The sequence below is a fragment of the Neolamprologus multifasciatus genome, chromosome 7, assembly GCF_963576455.1.
Source record: "Neolamprologus multifasciatus chromosome 7, fNeoMul1.2, whole genome shotgun sequence".
Lineage (NCBI taxonomy): Eukaryota > Metazoa > Chordata > Actinopteri > Cichliformes > Cichlidae > Neolamprologus > Neolamprologus multifasciatus.
In genome coordinates this window covers 3,869,124-3,884,735 of record NC_140445.1, presented here as the reverse complement: position 1 = coordinate 3,884,735, position 15,612 = coordinate 3,869,124, and the positions used below count along the sequence as shown (strand labels likewise).

At 43.3% G+C, this 15,612-nt stretch overlaps 1 protein-coding gene across 2 annotated transcripts; it reads left to right on the top strand.

The window, feature by feature from the left end:
• Positions 1-1,290: 1,290 nt before the first annotated feature.
• Positions 1,291-14,545, top strand: rfwd3 (ring finger and WD repeat domain 3). Of its 2 annotated transcripts, none has more exons than XM_085166811.1 (13): positions 1,291-1,517; positions 5,786-6,069; positions 6,150-6,412; positions 6,539-6,594; positions 7,413-7,595; positions 7,683-7,774; positions 9,970-10,084; positions 10,193-10,427; positions 10,633-10,783; positions 10,867-11,043; positions 11,159-11,373; positions 11,504-11,718; positions 13,692-14,545. In XM_085166811.1, exons 2-13 carry the CDS (start codon positions 5,786-5,788, stop codon positions 13,833-13,835), a joined length of 2,130 nt encoding a protein of 709 aa, XP_085022937.1. In that variant the 5' UTR covers positions 1,291-1,517; the 3' UTR covers positions 13,836-14,545. The 2 variants fall into 2 exon arrangements, with proteins under 2 accessions (XP_085022937.1, XP_085022938.1); XM_085166812.1 differs by having other exon boundaries at positions 1,291-1,521.
• Positions 14,546-15,612: the final 1,067 nt, after the last annotated feature.

Here is a 15,612-nt window from a genome sequence, read left to right as displayed (position 1 = left end):
AATGAATACTAAGGCCCTTGATGAGCAGGGCTTTTGAATGGAGTCCTTTAATGCAGTTTCATTACACACATAAGATAAGATAAAGATATTTTAAGATGCGTGGTTATCTGCAGAGACCACGTTGTAGAGTAGGGGTCCCCAATCCCAGTCCACGAGGGCCGGTGTCCCTGCAGGTTTTAGATCTCACCCTGGGTCAATACACCTGAATCACATGATTAGTTCAATACCAGGCTTCTAGAAAACTTCAAGATATGTTGAGAAGGTAATTTATCTATTTAAATCAGCTGTGGTGGGACACATCTAAAACCTGCAGGGAAACCGGCCCTTGTTGACTGGGATTGGGGACCCCTATTGTAGAGTCTCACAGCAGTTGGAAAGACCTGCGAAATCTCTCCGTCCCACATCGTGGGTGCTGCAGCCCGCCACTGAAGGAGCTGCTCAGTGCTGTCAGGGTCTCCTGCATGGGGATGGCTTCCAGTGTTCACATTTTGGACAGAGAAGACAGATGGTATGAAAGAGGAGTGAAAGAAGCCATCAATGTCCACTGTGAACACAATCTTTGGACAGAGATGGTGGTTTACCACACCAACTGTCTGCCATCTACAATCCAGTTTTGAGATCCCTTCCCAGGCGCCACTCACATTCTGGGCCTTTTGACCTCAGGAAATCACATGATCGGGTGGATCTAGGTTTCACAGCGGGTTTCCCCCAAAACCTTGGCTGATTGTGACTACACCCATTTTCGCACCTTGGCTGATGTGATTAGGTAAACAGACCATCAGGGGCTCCATGTCTCTCCACCATTTGACCTTAGAACTGAAGAAGCTTCTGGGATGAGAGGTGAAACTATGTATTATTTGCTTTTTTTCCTGAATACCAGCAGGAGACTGACTGAGAGAAATGCCTTTAGTCATCCACTTTGAGCATTCTGAACATGGAACATGGGATACTTTATTATTTTTGATAAATAAGTTAAAAACGATCTTCCTTTTATATTTTCATTTTGCTTTTCTTACTACATTAGTATAAACAATGAATCGCTGATTCCACACGCTGAAGCACGTGTGCAGGTGAAGAAGCCGAAACTTTCCTATTACTACTTTTAAATGCAAACATTTGCCACATAATAATATAATACAGCGTTTCGTTATCTTTTGCTTTTTTATTTTTTATTTTCATTTAAATTTGGAAAACAATTTCAGGTCAGAAGGATACAATTTGATACTCTAAAATCACACATCGACGATCCTCTGTTGACCGGAAGATAATCGTCTTATTTACAAACGATCTTCGGCAGTGACGTCACGGCAGGCTGGAGCGGGCGGAGCGGACTGGCGCCGGGAGATTCGAGCTCTGAAGGCGGGTCTACCTGACTGCATTAACCGCTGTGAGAAGAAGTAGTAACTCGTCAACACAGCAGCTGGACCCTCTAGATTTGCTTCTTCGACTTGCTACTGCCATGTTGCTAACTACTGTGGAAGTTGAGACCGGGATCGGCAGCTGTTAAACCCTCACAGGTAGGTAGGCTTCGCTCCTAACCGCGCCGCGACGACTACCCGAGCACAGCACAGCCAAGCTGGCTAACAGCGCTAATAACGAGCGTACTAACGTTTACTTTTCTTTTTATGTACGTACAATAGTTACCATTACCTTTGGTAATACGCCAATATTTTTAAGCACTAAGCATACGAGTAAATTTACATTAAAGCGTTTTTACTGAATCGCTCCACTCCAATGCTAGCTAACTTTAGCTCCGTGGTTATCAGGAGGTAAAACGGAAATCACAGAAAACAACAGGTGTTCTCTCCAGATTTTAAAACGTTGCTCTTGTGCCGATAAGTAACAGTCAAGGTGAAGCTGAGTGGAGTTTGAATAGCAGTGACTGTTGGCGGTTTTCTTGCTCCGAGGCCTCGATGACCTCGGGCTTTAGTTCGGGGCTCAACCGAAGAAGGCGCCTGTGTCTCCCGGGGAGCACAGCGAAGAGTATCCGCTGGAACGACATGGTAGACACTTTTCAGGAATGTTTTTTCGACTGTTCGTTGATAATGACTTATTTAACTGTAGGTTATCCACATTTTAGCTTAGTGATGCTTTTAAAATCAGACCTAACGCGTTGTTCCAATCCTCCTCATGTCCACAACCAACTTTAAGTCTTTGCCAGGTTAAGATGCAGATAGATCTTTTTGCGTCACCTATGTTTCCCACCACAGTCTTGTAGTCTTCCTCATCACTCTTTCTGTTACATCCCACTGCTGCAGAATAATCAGACAATTTCTGAAGGTGGCAGGTCTCTGTGCAGTAGCTGAAGTCTGTGGTGGAGAGGCGCTGGTCCCTGCAGGGACCAGGGCTGCTGACCACACTGTCTCTCACACACTGTGTGTGTCCACCTCCCTCATCTTAGCTTATCGCCTAGTAGAGTTGGACAGATGGTGTTAAAGTCACTGGAGAAGTTAAAAAATATTATTAAAAAAAAAAAAAAAAAACATTTTTTTTCTTAAACTGTGCTTGTTAGCTTGTCCAGGTGGGTGTAGAGATAGTTGAGCAGGTAGAGACTGGCTGAAGGGGGTCATAAACGGGCTGATCATGGACCTGAGCTGATTTGTGCTGATAGTGCCACAGGTCTGTCTTGGGCAAAGCCACAAGGTATGTGACCTCTGCGACCTCTTCCACTGCATGGGGACCTTTTCCATATTCGGGCTTGTCCTAAAGATGCAAAGGAACCACATAGCTGGGTAGCACAAGCTCTGAGGACTACTAGCACTGTGGTGACAGATGGGGGGGAGGAGTTGTAAAATTCGGAAAACACAGTGAGCCTGTGAGGAGGGGCAAAAATGGGGGAGGGTTGAAGGTGTATGGGAGGAAGGCTCAGTGTGGGGAAGGAGGGAGCTGCAGCCACAGGTTTTACGCTGTTAAAGAGCAGAATTGGTTCACAGATTTGGTTTGGCTCACTCCACTACTCTTGGGTAGCCTCTCCACTCCAGACTTCACTCATGACGTGTTCATACGTTTTCCCTGCCGAAGGCTATATTCTTTGTGTTAAGCAGGACATTTGTTACCCCCTTTCTTGTTTGGAGAAAACTTGACAGTCTCTGTAGTTGAGATCTCCTCATTCCAAGTTATCACAGGCAGCCTCTGTTTTTTTTCTTTCCTTCTTTTTTTTGTGCCTCTTTAAGGTGGCCCCCAGAGACAAAGCACATACAAACTCCAAAACACAACGGAAGTGCTCCAGAACGCTAGGGACAGTGTTGAGCTCGATTTGTAAAATAAAGTGCAAGTTTGTTGCAAACGCTTGGAGTTGGATACCGGCAGAAAACACCTGCAGGAATAGAACAACCACGCTTTATAAGAAAGGTAATGTGCAAACTGTTGTTTGATATGTTTTTAATTACTATGAACACTTGGTTTATGGTGGAGTCAAATCTGACGTTAGCTAACAGTCAGTGTGCTTTGCTCAGAGAGAAGCTCAACACTGCCCCTAGCGTCCTGGAGCACTTCCGCTGTGTTTTGGAGTTTGTACGTGCTTTGTCTCTAGGGGCCACCGTACCTCTTGACTAGCGGGACGTACCTGAGGGTGAGGAGAACCGAGCTGTGATCTGTTTCCAATGGACAACCTGGTCAGGTGCACGAGAGGCACTAGAGATTTGCTTGTTTACTGTCCAGTGTGCAGGGATGAGTCAGATTAAACATATGAAAGGTTTTGTTGTAGAATTTGGCTTTTTAGGGTTTTATAAAGAATAAAGTTTGCAGGGATCACCCAGTGGAAACTTCTATAGCAGAAGGGAAATAAGGATTATTGTTTAATGAGCCACACAGCGCAAACTAGGGCTGATATATATTAGGGGTGCAACGATACTCGTATCGATATTGAACCGTTCGATACAGTGTGTCAGGGTGAATTGTTAAATATTGTCATTTTTATGTTTGCCATTTGTACATTATTTTAATTCTGTGAAAGGAATTCTTTCTGTCCTCCCCTCCCCAGATTCTCGAGGTTCTAGGTGGGGGGCTGTAGGGCTGTAGTCTTTTATCATCCTTGTGCTTTTGATGTAAGCTTCCTGCGTTTACGACCCTTTGGTCAGCAGGAGGTCTAACACACACACACACACACACATTCTCACATAACACACACACAGTGCCTTGTCTTTGTAACCAAGGGGGGTTACGTGGGGAAGGTACGTGTTATAAACTATTGTTTATTGTGTGAACGTTGCCAATAAAAGGGAGCGAGAGGGGGCAGTCAGAGAGGTCATTTTGTGATGTGCTAAGGTACCGACAAGCCTCCCTTGCAAGTAAAAAGATCGATCGCTGTTGCCTTGTCTTTCTTTCATGGGAATAAGTTCTGGGATCAGCGGGGTCTGACTTAGACCCAACACAGTGCTTTCGGTTCAGTACGCATATGTATCGAACAATACAAAAGTTTTTATTTATTTTATCAACTTTTCTTCTGACGATGCTGTCTGTATTGAGCGCTCAGTGGATCTGCGCTCGACTACTCCGCCTAGGCTGCACTGTCGAGTGCAGATCCACTGAGCGCAGCGCAAGCTAGCAAGACAGAAGCTAAGCTCGTTGCAACATGACAAATTGAACCTCCCCCACCCTCATTCAGATCTGGCCTTTGGAACTATTTTGGTTTTCATGTGACGTATGACCCTGAAGGTAAGCGCGTCATGGACAAAAGTAAAACAGTATGTCAGATGTGCCACGCAATGCTCAATTACATTGGTGGGAACTAGTGCGTTAGCGCAGTTTGCATGTTAACTTGTTGACGCCGTCCAGCCCCACGCACGGGGCGATCCGCAGTAGCTCGTTAACAGAGATTTGCCGTGTTGTGGCGTTAACATCATTTCAGATTAACACTGACAGCACTAGTGGGAACACAACGAATATGACTGCACATTTACTCCGACATCATCCTAGTGCAAAGACAAGTGGAAGCAGACAAAAACAACAAGCAGCATGCTACAAACTTTACCCGAGTCATTTAGACAGCCGTTAGCACATGATTCTCCTTATGGGGACCTGATATGTTTAATATGCTGCTGAGAATATAGCCCAGAAGAAGCGTATAGTATAGCTTTTATTTTGGAAAGAGACATTTCTCTGTAATAAACTCTCTTTTCCAAAGATGAGTGATTTCTCCATCAGATAGATTTATTTATTTTTAATTATTTTGTTGTTTCAGCAACATAAAATTTAAAAACTGTACTTTTGAGTTAAAATAGATATTTATAATTTTAATAAATGAGAAATTAAAAGGCATGAACATTGAAAAACTGAAAGTTTGTGTTTGTGGAAGGCGCAGTTTTTGGCTTTCCTCATATTCCAAAACGTGCTTAGTTTTGAGGTGATAAAACAAATGACTTGTATTCCCTTTCTTCGCTATTACTGTCGCCCGGCATAATTTGCAAATGATATTTTTCTGCTCAACTGCTGACTGCTTAAACCCAAACCAGGTCCATATGACCAACGTTGCACCGGTCTTCTTTATGCGCACCACCTCCTCCACCCCACCTGTAAGCTCCATGATAGCTTGCAGCCACTGTGATGCTTTCAACCAAAACAGGCGCATCAACATGAGCTATCGCGGTATAGTTAAAATCTCTACCATTGGCCAAATTCATGTAGTTTCTACTGTATACCGTTTACCCTACACTTAGCCGTTTGGACGAGTTTACACATCAGCCACGATTAGTCTGCATGTAGTTGCTGACTAAACAGAAAATAATGTAGTTTCCTGTCTTTTTTTTTTTTTTGGCTTTTTGATACACATAATGCTGCCCTGCAGATGGAGGCCATGGAGGTAGACTCTCCTGTGGAGCTGCAGGGGATTGGGCAGCCAGAGGGTGGCGTTGCAACTCCTGCAGGTGATGCTGAGAACGCCAACGCTGCTCTCGTCATGTCCGACTCTGGCAGCAGCACTGAAGTAGACGACGACGACGACGATGATGATGGCAGCGCCGAGGGACAGGCGGCAGCTTATACTCCTCCAAGGCTTCCTGCCACTTGGGCGTTTAGTCAGAGGGCAGTGGGCGGGTCTACATCTACGCCGCCAATACGAAGGAGAGTCAGGTAAGCTGGACAGCACAGAAGAAACATCACATGTGCTTTGTGTGCTTCATCAAGGTGATAAACCTGTGTTTGTGGTGCAGGCAGGGCCTCAGAGTGCACTACCCGAGCCAGACTGCAGCGCCTTCTAGAGGCTTTCCAGACTTCCTGCTGCGAGCGCCGGCTGCCAGCACAGCAGAGCCAGAGTCGGGCAGCACCACTGAGATTAGTGAGTCTGAGGATGAGGCAGAGGGTGAAGAAGAGAGCACGGCTGCTGCCGCAGAGCCCGTCGACCCTGTGCCATCTGCTGGGTCTGACCTCAGCGCCACTGTCCAACCTGCGCAACCACAGGAAGCCGCTACGACCAGTGAGTCTCAGCCGAATCCATTTCAAGAAATCACCCTGATTAAAGCTTTTTCATAAAGCTGCAGCTGGGCTTATGATACATGAAGGTAACCAATGAGCGTCCACGATGATTTTTATCTCCGTTCAGACTCCAGTGCCACGGCAGAAGCCGAGAGGACAGAAGCTCAAGTCCAGGATGTTCAGGTAGCTTTCAGACATTTTTCTTTTGTGCTTTTTACACATGTAAAACTTTTAAAATTGTTTTTAGGATAACTTTATTCAAAAATTCTTTGGTTGGAAAAAAATATCTTAGGATAAGTATGCAGTCACTGCTGAAGAAAAGTCGCTTTCCTTATGTTTGCTGTGATACTTGGTGTCTTCTTAAAGTGTGCTTGGGTTTACCACACACAGCGAGTTGGTCCTCAGTTGGTGGAGGGGCCTGGTCACCGACCATGGGGTACCAGCCCTCGCTTTATCCTCTCTTAATTGGGTTCACAAGCTCTGTGAACTTGTAGTTATCATCTTCTAGCACCCACAAAAACCAGGGTTTCTTTATTGCGTCAAAAACAAAACAAGAAAAATATGTTTACCATCATCATTTTGTAACAAGTGTAGTCTTGTACAGTATTCCTGGACTGGAAATTGTCCTCGGACAAGACCAGCTCCGTCCAACACCAAGTCACTGATGCGTTCTTTGATAAGTGTGCAGTTGGTGTTAAATTTCATTCCACAACAGTAAAGTCTTACAAATCCAACTTCTGCTTAAATATTAATAATTAATTAATTAAAGGAAGACATAATGTCAAGAATTTATGTCAAAACTATTTATGCATTATGTGGAAAATATATCAGCTCAAGCCTCACGTGGGTACTGATGCGTTTCTGTAATGCCACTTTCCACAACAAGATGGTGCAACAAGTCAGTGTAACCTTACTTTGAGCCTTTGAAACACATCGACAGGCTTTGTTTTTTAGGATATTTACAAAAACTATCATTAACTGTTGATCCTCCCTGCTTCCAGGTGTCCTCAGCAGTTCTGTCTGCCAGTGACGAGAATGAAGGTGACACCTGCACCATCTGCTTCGAAGCGTGGACGACGGCCGGCGAGCACAGACTCGCCGCTCTGCGGTGCGGTCACCTCTTCGGTTACACCTGTATCCAGCGCTGGCTGAAAGCTCAGAGCCCTTCTGCTAAATGTCCGCAGGTGAGAAGGAAGATCCCATCGAGCACCGGTGGAAGATTGAAGGTTAAAATATATTTGATGGTTTTGTTTTGTTTTTTGTGATTTTAGTGCAACAAGAAAGCAAAGCGTTCCGACATCGTGCTCCTGTATGCTCCAAAACTGAGAGCGCTGGACAACACGGAGCAGGAGAGCTTAAAGAAGTGAGTGATCGCCTTCTCTGCTTCAACGCACCATATCTGTTTAGCTGTGCTAACGAGGAACGCTGCTCTCCTCCAGCGGGAATCCTGAGTGAACTCTGTTTATAAACTGTTAAATATTTGCTTAAGAAATGAAAGTTAAACCGTTAAAGAATCATCGCTTTAAATTGACAGCAGCTGTCTTACTCCATGTTGCAGGTGCAAGTAAATTCTATATGTATTAATATTTAAAAGGATAATGTCTTACATTGGACACTGATAGATCAAATGAAGGAATCTGTTTGTAATCTGCAAACAGGGACTCTAAAAGATCTCTAGGTAGAGTGGTTGCCCCATGATCAGAAGGTCGGGGGTTCAAATCCACTGAGCTACTCTGAGGTACCCCTGAGCAAGGTACCGTCCCTACACACTGCTCCCCGGGCGCCTGCTTAGTGGCTGCCCACTGCTTCACTGAGTGACTGGGTCAAATGCAGAGAAAGTAATTTCCCCACGGGATCAATAAAGTATACATTATTATTGTTATTATCTTATTGGGTCATTCCTCCACCCGACCCCCCAGAAACTGGGATGCTGAACACGTCACGTCACGTCTGTCACTGTTATGGTTTCACTTCGGCTGTAAGACCACCTCTCGATTAAATCACAGATTGTTCATTGAGAGATGTTGCAACAGTTTGAAAACATGAGAATTTGTGGGGAAAACACTCAGATTTTGACTTCTTCTCTTCCTGTATCAGCGCTGAAGTGGCTGTAGTGGCCACAGCTGTTGTTCAGGAGAACACTGCAGTGACTACCTGCAGGTTAGCAGCTAGCATAAACAAGCGACTGTAAGATGATGTCGCGGTGGCATGCAAAGCGAACAGTGCAGAGGGTGTACTGGATTCTTAATGGCATCAGCAGAAAAGTTGCTTTGCCATCATGTTAAAAAAAATCTAATTACAGTGACGGATCACAGAACCTGCAGCCAGCTCACAGTTGCCTGTTTGACAAGCCTGAAAATCAAACTTAGGTCACGATGACAAAGCAAAAGAATGAATCTTTCTGTTTTTTCTTGCACACCTTTCCCCAGCCTGCATTCACAGGCCTGCTGTCAAAATGGCAAAAAATATGAATAATTGTCTAAAGCCAACGTCAGCTGTCCTTGTTTGTGCTGTTCTTGTTAGATTTCAGTAGATCAGGATCAGTAACAATATCCGATTATTAAGTGATGACGTGACGAATCCTACTTCCTACTAAAGTAGTCTGCGTTTAATATGGCTTTTGTGTTGTTAACATGTTTAATGTTTTGTATTTTCTTCTATTTAATCTCAAAAAGCTCCTAAAACAGTCAGTGATCACTGTTGACCTCCCTCGGCTTTTTTTACCGCTAATCATTTATTTAAGCTCAGTTTTTAAAACCTTAGGATGTAACTACAGCCCAGCCCATGCAGCAGTATATGAATGACTAACCTCGTATTGTGGATGGATTATCTCAGTTGTTCTCCTGGCTGAAGTTTGGTCCTTTTACAGCATCCTGCCATGCGATTACATTTGTTCCTGACCACCGAGAACACTCATGTTAACTTTTATCGAGTGGAAAAAAAGTTAGCAGCTATGTTAGCATATTATGCTAACATATTTTAGCATAATATTAAAACAGCCCAGCCCATGCAGCAGTATATGAATGACTAACATAGCATAATATGCTAACATATGTTAGTATATTATGCTAACATAGCTGTGTCGCTAGCGGTCACGTAGCACATCATTATATACCAGCTAGCCAAACTTCAGTAACCCTACAAACGTCACTGCTGTTTAGTTTTCTGTCTTCATTTATGTTGGAAGTGATAACAGAGCTGTACGTTTTAATTTGTTTCCAAAACCCCGCAGTCAGGACATGCTATATTGTATTTAGATAGAAACTAGCGAGCTAACTTCCTGCTAACTTCTAACTCCGTTGAATGTCATAAATTCCAACTCAATTGTTACACCTGGTAGAGCAGAACGCTGATCATTTTATTACAGATGAAAGACTTTAGACAGTTTTTCAACTCTCAGTAATACCATAGTGATCGTTTGATATATGGACCTGCAGCGGAGTTTAGGCCCAGACACAGCTGGTGACGTCAGACTGAACGATCGGATAGGGACATGTTAGGTGGATTTAGTCTGTGGGTTGTTAGTCCCATGACTGATTCCCAACAACGTGTTTGTAGGTCTCTGGAGCAGGAGCAGTCGCTGAGGAGGAAGGCTGAACTGGAGTCGGCTCAGTACAAAATCAAACTGCAGGTCGTCACCAACAAATACGGGCAAGCACAGCAGGAGCTGCAGGTATTTCATGTGTTTTTGTTTAAACACAATCAAAGCGTGTAAGTCTCCCTCTGCTTTAGTTTAGTGAAGAATGCGATGCTAATAATCTGCCTTCTCTCCCTCGTACAGGAGCTGAGAGCCCTCATAGCCGAGACGAGGAGGAACCTCTTTTCTTCCACGTCCTCGTCCTCCTCCCATGTCCTGAGCCTGTCTCAGAGGGCGGACGGCTCCAGGTCAGCTCAGTACAGCTTCTCCAAGGCGGTGCTGGTGTCTCAGGCCGGAGGCTGCAGGGTTTTATCGTACTGTGAACCTTTGAGCTGCCTGCTGGCCTCTCAGCCGTCGCCTCACACCACGCTGGTGCCTGGTGAGACATCCTTCTTTCCACTTGACAAGTGTGATTCTTTATCGCTCACACCAGACACGAAGAACAGTTTCACCTCGCATTAGTTGTGTAAATGTAGTCGCGTTAGACACGCACACATATGAGAGAAGTTCCACTAATAGATCACCCGAGTTAGCGTTTGTGTGTGTGTGTGTTCCTCATAGCCTTCCTCTTTTCCTCCATTCAGGGTGCGGGGTAAAGAAGGTCAGTGTGGTGAACATGAGGGCGAGTCAGTACGTTCCCATCCACAGCAAACAGATCCGAGGTCTGTCCTTCAACAGGCAGAACGACAGCCTGCTGCTGTCCGCTGCATTGGACAACACTATCAAACTGACCAGGTACGAGCACGTCAGCATCTCCAGCCTCACAGAGGGTTGAGTCGTGCACGTCTGTGAGTTAATGTGTTGTTGTTTCGTTCCAGCCTGCTGACCAACACGGTGGTTCAGACCTATAATGCGGGTAAACCAGTGTGGAGCTGCTGCTGGTGTTTGGACAACAGTAACTACATCTACGCCGGCCTGAGCAACGGCTCTGTGCTCATCTACGACACGAGAGACACCAGCACGCACGTGCAGGAGCTCGTGCCGCTGCGCTCCAGGTACACAAAAAACATACGAAGGCAGAGCGAGTAAGACCAAAAGTTTTATTAAACCACGGTTTCACAAATTCACTTAACTTAAAAACTTTGAGTTGTGGGTGTGTGATGTTTCCAGATGTCCGGTGGCGTCTCTGTGTTACGTCCCGAGGGCAGCGTCCAGCTCGTTCCCATGTGGGGGGCTCCTTGCTGGCTCTCTGGAGGGCGCGTGTTTCTGGGAGCAGGTGAACGAGGCCACCTACAGGCCTCACGTCCTGCCCCTGGAGACCTCTGGCTGCACCGACATCCAGGTGGAGACGGAGAGTCGACACTGTCTCGTCACCTATAGGCCCGGTAAGACCCTGACCCCTCAGTCGCTGATAGAACACCACGGAGTGTAGGTAAAAGATGGAGGCGGTGTCACGTGATCTAAACCTTTCACCCTCTCATGGCACCTTTTGAGTAACCATCGTCTGTCCTGCAGGACGCTCCAATCCGTCTCTGCGCTGCGTCCTCATGGCGCTGACTCGAACCCCTCAGCAGGAGTCGAGCGAGCTGCCCAGCTGTTCCTGCGAGCCGGTGCAGACGTTCAATGCCGGCTCGTCCTGCAAACTGCTCACCAAGAACGCCGTCTTCAGGAGTCCGGACGGAGGCGGGACGCTGGTCTGCGCCGGGGACGAGGCCTCCAACTCCACTATGGTCAGTCCTTTTACATTTGTCTGTTATTTGAAAGAGGAAATTATTATTTTATTTTTAGATAAATGATCAGCTTTTATTTTAATTATTTTAATGAATTTAGTATTTTTTTATTCATATTTGTTTTATATAAAATATTTGTGGTTTGCTTCGTTAAATTGTGTATAAATCTAAATACCGTATCATTTTTGTTGTTTTTGTGTAGTTTCAATTATTTTAAATAAAATTTAATAATTTAATAATTACATGTATTAAAATAAATAAATGTATTAATTAAATGTATTAAATTAAAGAAATATATTAAATGATTTTATTTATTAAATGTAATAATTATTCAATTCCCAATTACATTTTGTAATATTTAGTAACATCAAGTGTCCGAGAGTTTATGTTCTTTAGCCCTTTAAAACCGGTCGGAGCAGGCACGCTCCGTTTTGCGCAACTACTTTTAAATCCTGGTAGCATAGCAACCACGTAAGCTAGCGCAATATTTTTTTTGCATATGAAACCGGAGGAGTTGTACTTACATCTTATGCCATCAGCTTGTCCTCGGTCACAGTTTCCTTCCACATATAGCTTTGCAAAAACTGCATAAAAAGCACTTGCAGCAACAAAAACATAATATTCCAGAAACACGCTTTGCCGATCCGATCAGCTGTTTGTAACACTTCCTACGTTAGAATAGACGTCAGCGCGAACTATCGCATGTCCGCCATGACCTGCCCGAAACCGGAAGTGGCGTCATTTTCGCGGAAATGTAGTTTTTTACCATCAGGGCTTCATGAGCCTATACTGGTGTTTTTAAAAGTTATCTTTGACTTTATGACTTTCTGTGTCGTTTCTGGGATGCTTAGGACTCAAATTGCACTGCTGGAAATAGTTTATTTTGATGCACATGCTGATTTTTTTGGGGTTTTTTTTTTGCAAATTTGCATTATAATATTTATTTTCGTTTTTCCTGCAGTATATAAAAATTGGTGTATTTCAAAAATAAAACTATGAAGACACTCAAAATAAATTTCCTGTGGTGGGAAACTATTTTGTGCAACTTTTTTGTATTTACAGTTTTGAGGGATAAGCCTCTTAAATTTCTCTAACTAGAAATATATGTTAAAAAACAAAAATGATTTTCAATTTCTTTGTAGTTTATTGCACTTTTTTGCAATTTATGTAATTACTATGCACTTAATGCAGACATATTATTAAAATTTAGGCTGTAATGGTTGTATTGATGTATAGCAACTTGAAATGCTCCCAAAAATGGCTCCACAGCATGTAAAAATATAATATAAGCTCTGGCGGACTTGGTTCTATGGTAGGTCTTAAAGGGTTAAATATTCCTTAAAAATTAAGGAAAATCAGTGATTCTCTTTTAACCCAGATTTTTTTTTTTTTTTTGATTGAATAATTTTTAAATTAAATTTTTATTTTTCTGAAATATTACCCCAAATTCTTTTTAATTGTGCTCGTATTTTGAGCACAGTTATTTTAATTGCTCGGTAAAGGTGTGCAAACTGTGGGTGTTCACAACAACCTGCTAAGAACTAAAGAAATCACAAAGGAGGTTTTTGGTGCAACGCCTTCTTTAGATCCCATTTCACCTCCACAGGGTCTCTGACTGACACTGAGGCCTTAGCTGATCACTCACTCACTTAACACCTTACTTATGTGCTTGCATATTTAGTTACTGACCTACTTACGCAATTAATTATTTACTGAATGACTCACTGTCACACTTACTGAGACTTGCTTATTTGATAGTTTAGATAATTTTTTTTCTTGAATGTTTCTTTTTAAAAATTATATATGATCATTTCTGATGAGTCAGTTTCCAGTTTTGACTTTGCCAAAGGTGTTCTGATGTCTTTAGATTTTAAAATTGTATTAATATTCTTATTTTTTCTTGAATATTAAGCTTGAAGCTTAAATGTTTCCTTCTGTCTGATTTGTCATCTCGTTCTCCTTTTCCTCCTCAGGTGTGGGACGCCAGCAGCGGCGGTCTGCGCCAGAAGCTTCCGGCCGACCTCCCGGTGCTGGACATCAGCCCGTTTTCTGTGAACGGCGAGCACTTTTTGGCATCGCTTACGGAGAAAATGCTGAAGCTCTACAAGTGGGAGTGAAGCGGGAGGAGTGGGTGAACGCGACAAGAGCAGAAAACCAGGAGACAAACTTCAGTCCCACGAGGAGAGGACGCCGTCTGTGAGGAACTGTGGGAAATTTAATGCTGCTAAACCTTTACCTGTGCGTTTACACCGCTGAACAGGTTACTGCGAGTGATCGGACTGAGGAAGCGTTTCACACTCATCGCTACTTCTTTTTGAAGTGATTCAAATTACGCAGGCGGATCATTTCTGTTCACCATATGATTGTGATTTCAGGAGCCAAAGATCAGATTAATAATGTCTGTGTGTGAAAGAAAACATGAATGTAGCCCAAACTCGTCTGTCTTTGTCATGAAAGTGAGTTCGGTTAGTTCAAGCAGGACTTTCCAACACCTGATGCTAAATTTATCAGAGTTTCCCCAAAAATTCAACATAAGCCCCCCTTTTCTTTTCTTTTTCTTGTCCGCCTTTTTAAAAATGTCAGGTTTTCATTTCTGTCAAACTCTGTCCAGCTCTGTGGCTCGTTATCGGAGTCGGATTTTATTTAGCCCTCTGACGCGGATCACAAAGTGCCAAAGTAATCTGCTGTCGTTTAAACGTTTACTTTCTTTGTCTTTTTAAAGGAAGTTGTATATATGTATATTTGCTACCAGTTGTTTGTGTACGCCTTCAAAAGTTAATAATAAAAATGTGTTATTTTTAAATAAAGTCAAAATGTTGGATTTAAACTGCTGTGTAATTTATTTTTTTTAACGTGTGTTCTTATGTAGTATTTTTATTTATTTTTCCCCCAGATAATCTCAAGGGATTATCAGGTGCAGAAAAATTTCTTCTCCATTGGATTATCAGAGAACAGATCAGCTAAAATTATGATCTAGACTGATTTATGCTGATGATCAAAGATGGATGCTGAACAGAAACTAGATTTAGTTTCAGATTGTGAGACTTTGAGTGTAAAATTGACCTGTGAATAGGTGTTGGTAGTTTCTACTGTTCCCCTGCTCTTTGACATTCGGTCTCTCATCGTGATTATGGTGCTTACGATGGAGACTGACCACCAGATCAGTTGTTAGAGCCTCCTACATGAGATGAATGTGCTGACTAGAACTCTGTGGCCTGTCACTGTGGGATGGTTCAGTCTAGAAACTTTCAGTTTTTCTACCAGCTGAGCAAATCAGCTAGATGCTGCCTTCATGGACTGCTCGTACATCTTATCTTCTTAAAAGCTTTTTGTTTAAAATAAAAAAACTCTGACAAACGCTCCTCTTTTAAGGCCTTTTTCTTACTGTTTTTTATTGTTTTAAAAAAAATTGGGCACTTCAAAACTATGACAATATACATAATTTGTCAGTTTTGAACCAAAAGTCTTGCGAACTGTAAAAAACTGGCTACATATAACCAGTGTTGGGACTAACCATTATTAAGTAATGTGTTACAGTAACTACCTTATTATTGTGGTAACGAGCACGGTAACTAGTTATTATGCCAAAATCAGGAACGCGTTAGTCGTTACTGGGATTACCGCGATAGTCACCACCGCGGAGCTTCCACAGATTCAGTAACATTACCAAGTGGATGAGAGAAAGGGGAGGCAAGAGGAGAGCCACCGGTCCAAGTGTGAACTGAACTTCAGGTAAGAAGTTATGACCTGCAGTCTATCTGGGTCAGATATAAACCAAGTTTAGGTGGAGTTTATTTTCATTATGATCAGCAATGATCAGCTGATCGGCTTTTCTCTCTTGTTTATTTATCGCCCACTTTGCGCCAGAAAGAAGAAACCAGCGGATGTCGCGCT

Excerpts from the sequence above, each read along its gene's own strand:
- rfwd3 (XM_085166811.1), top strand. The coding sequence starts at position 5,786 with ATGGAGGCCATGGAGGTAGACTCTCCTGTGGAGCTGCAGGGGATTGGG. Across the intron at positions 6,070-6,149 it reads CCAATACGAAGGAGAGTCAG|GCAGGGCCTCAGAGTGCACT; the intron begins GTAAGCTGGACA and ends TTTGTGGTGCAG. Across the intron at positions 11,374-11,503 it reads TCTCGTCACCTATAGGCCCG|GACGCTCCAATCCGTCTCTG; the intron begins GTAAGACCCTGA and ends TCTGTCCTGCAG.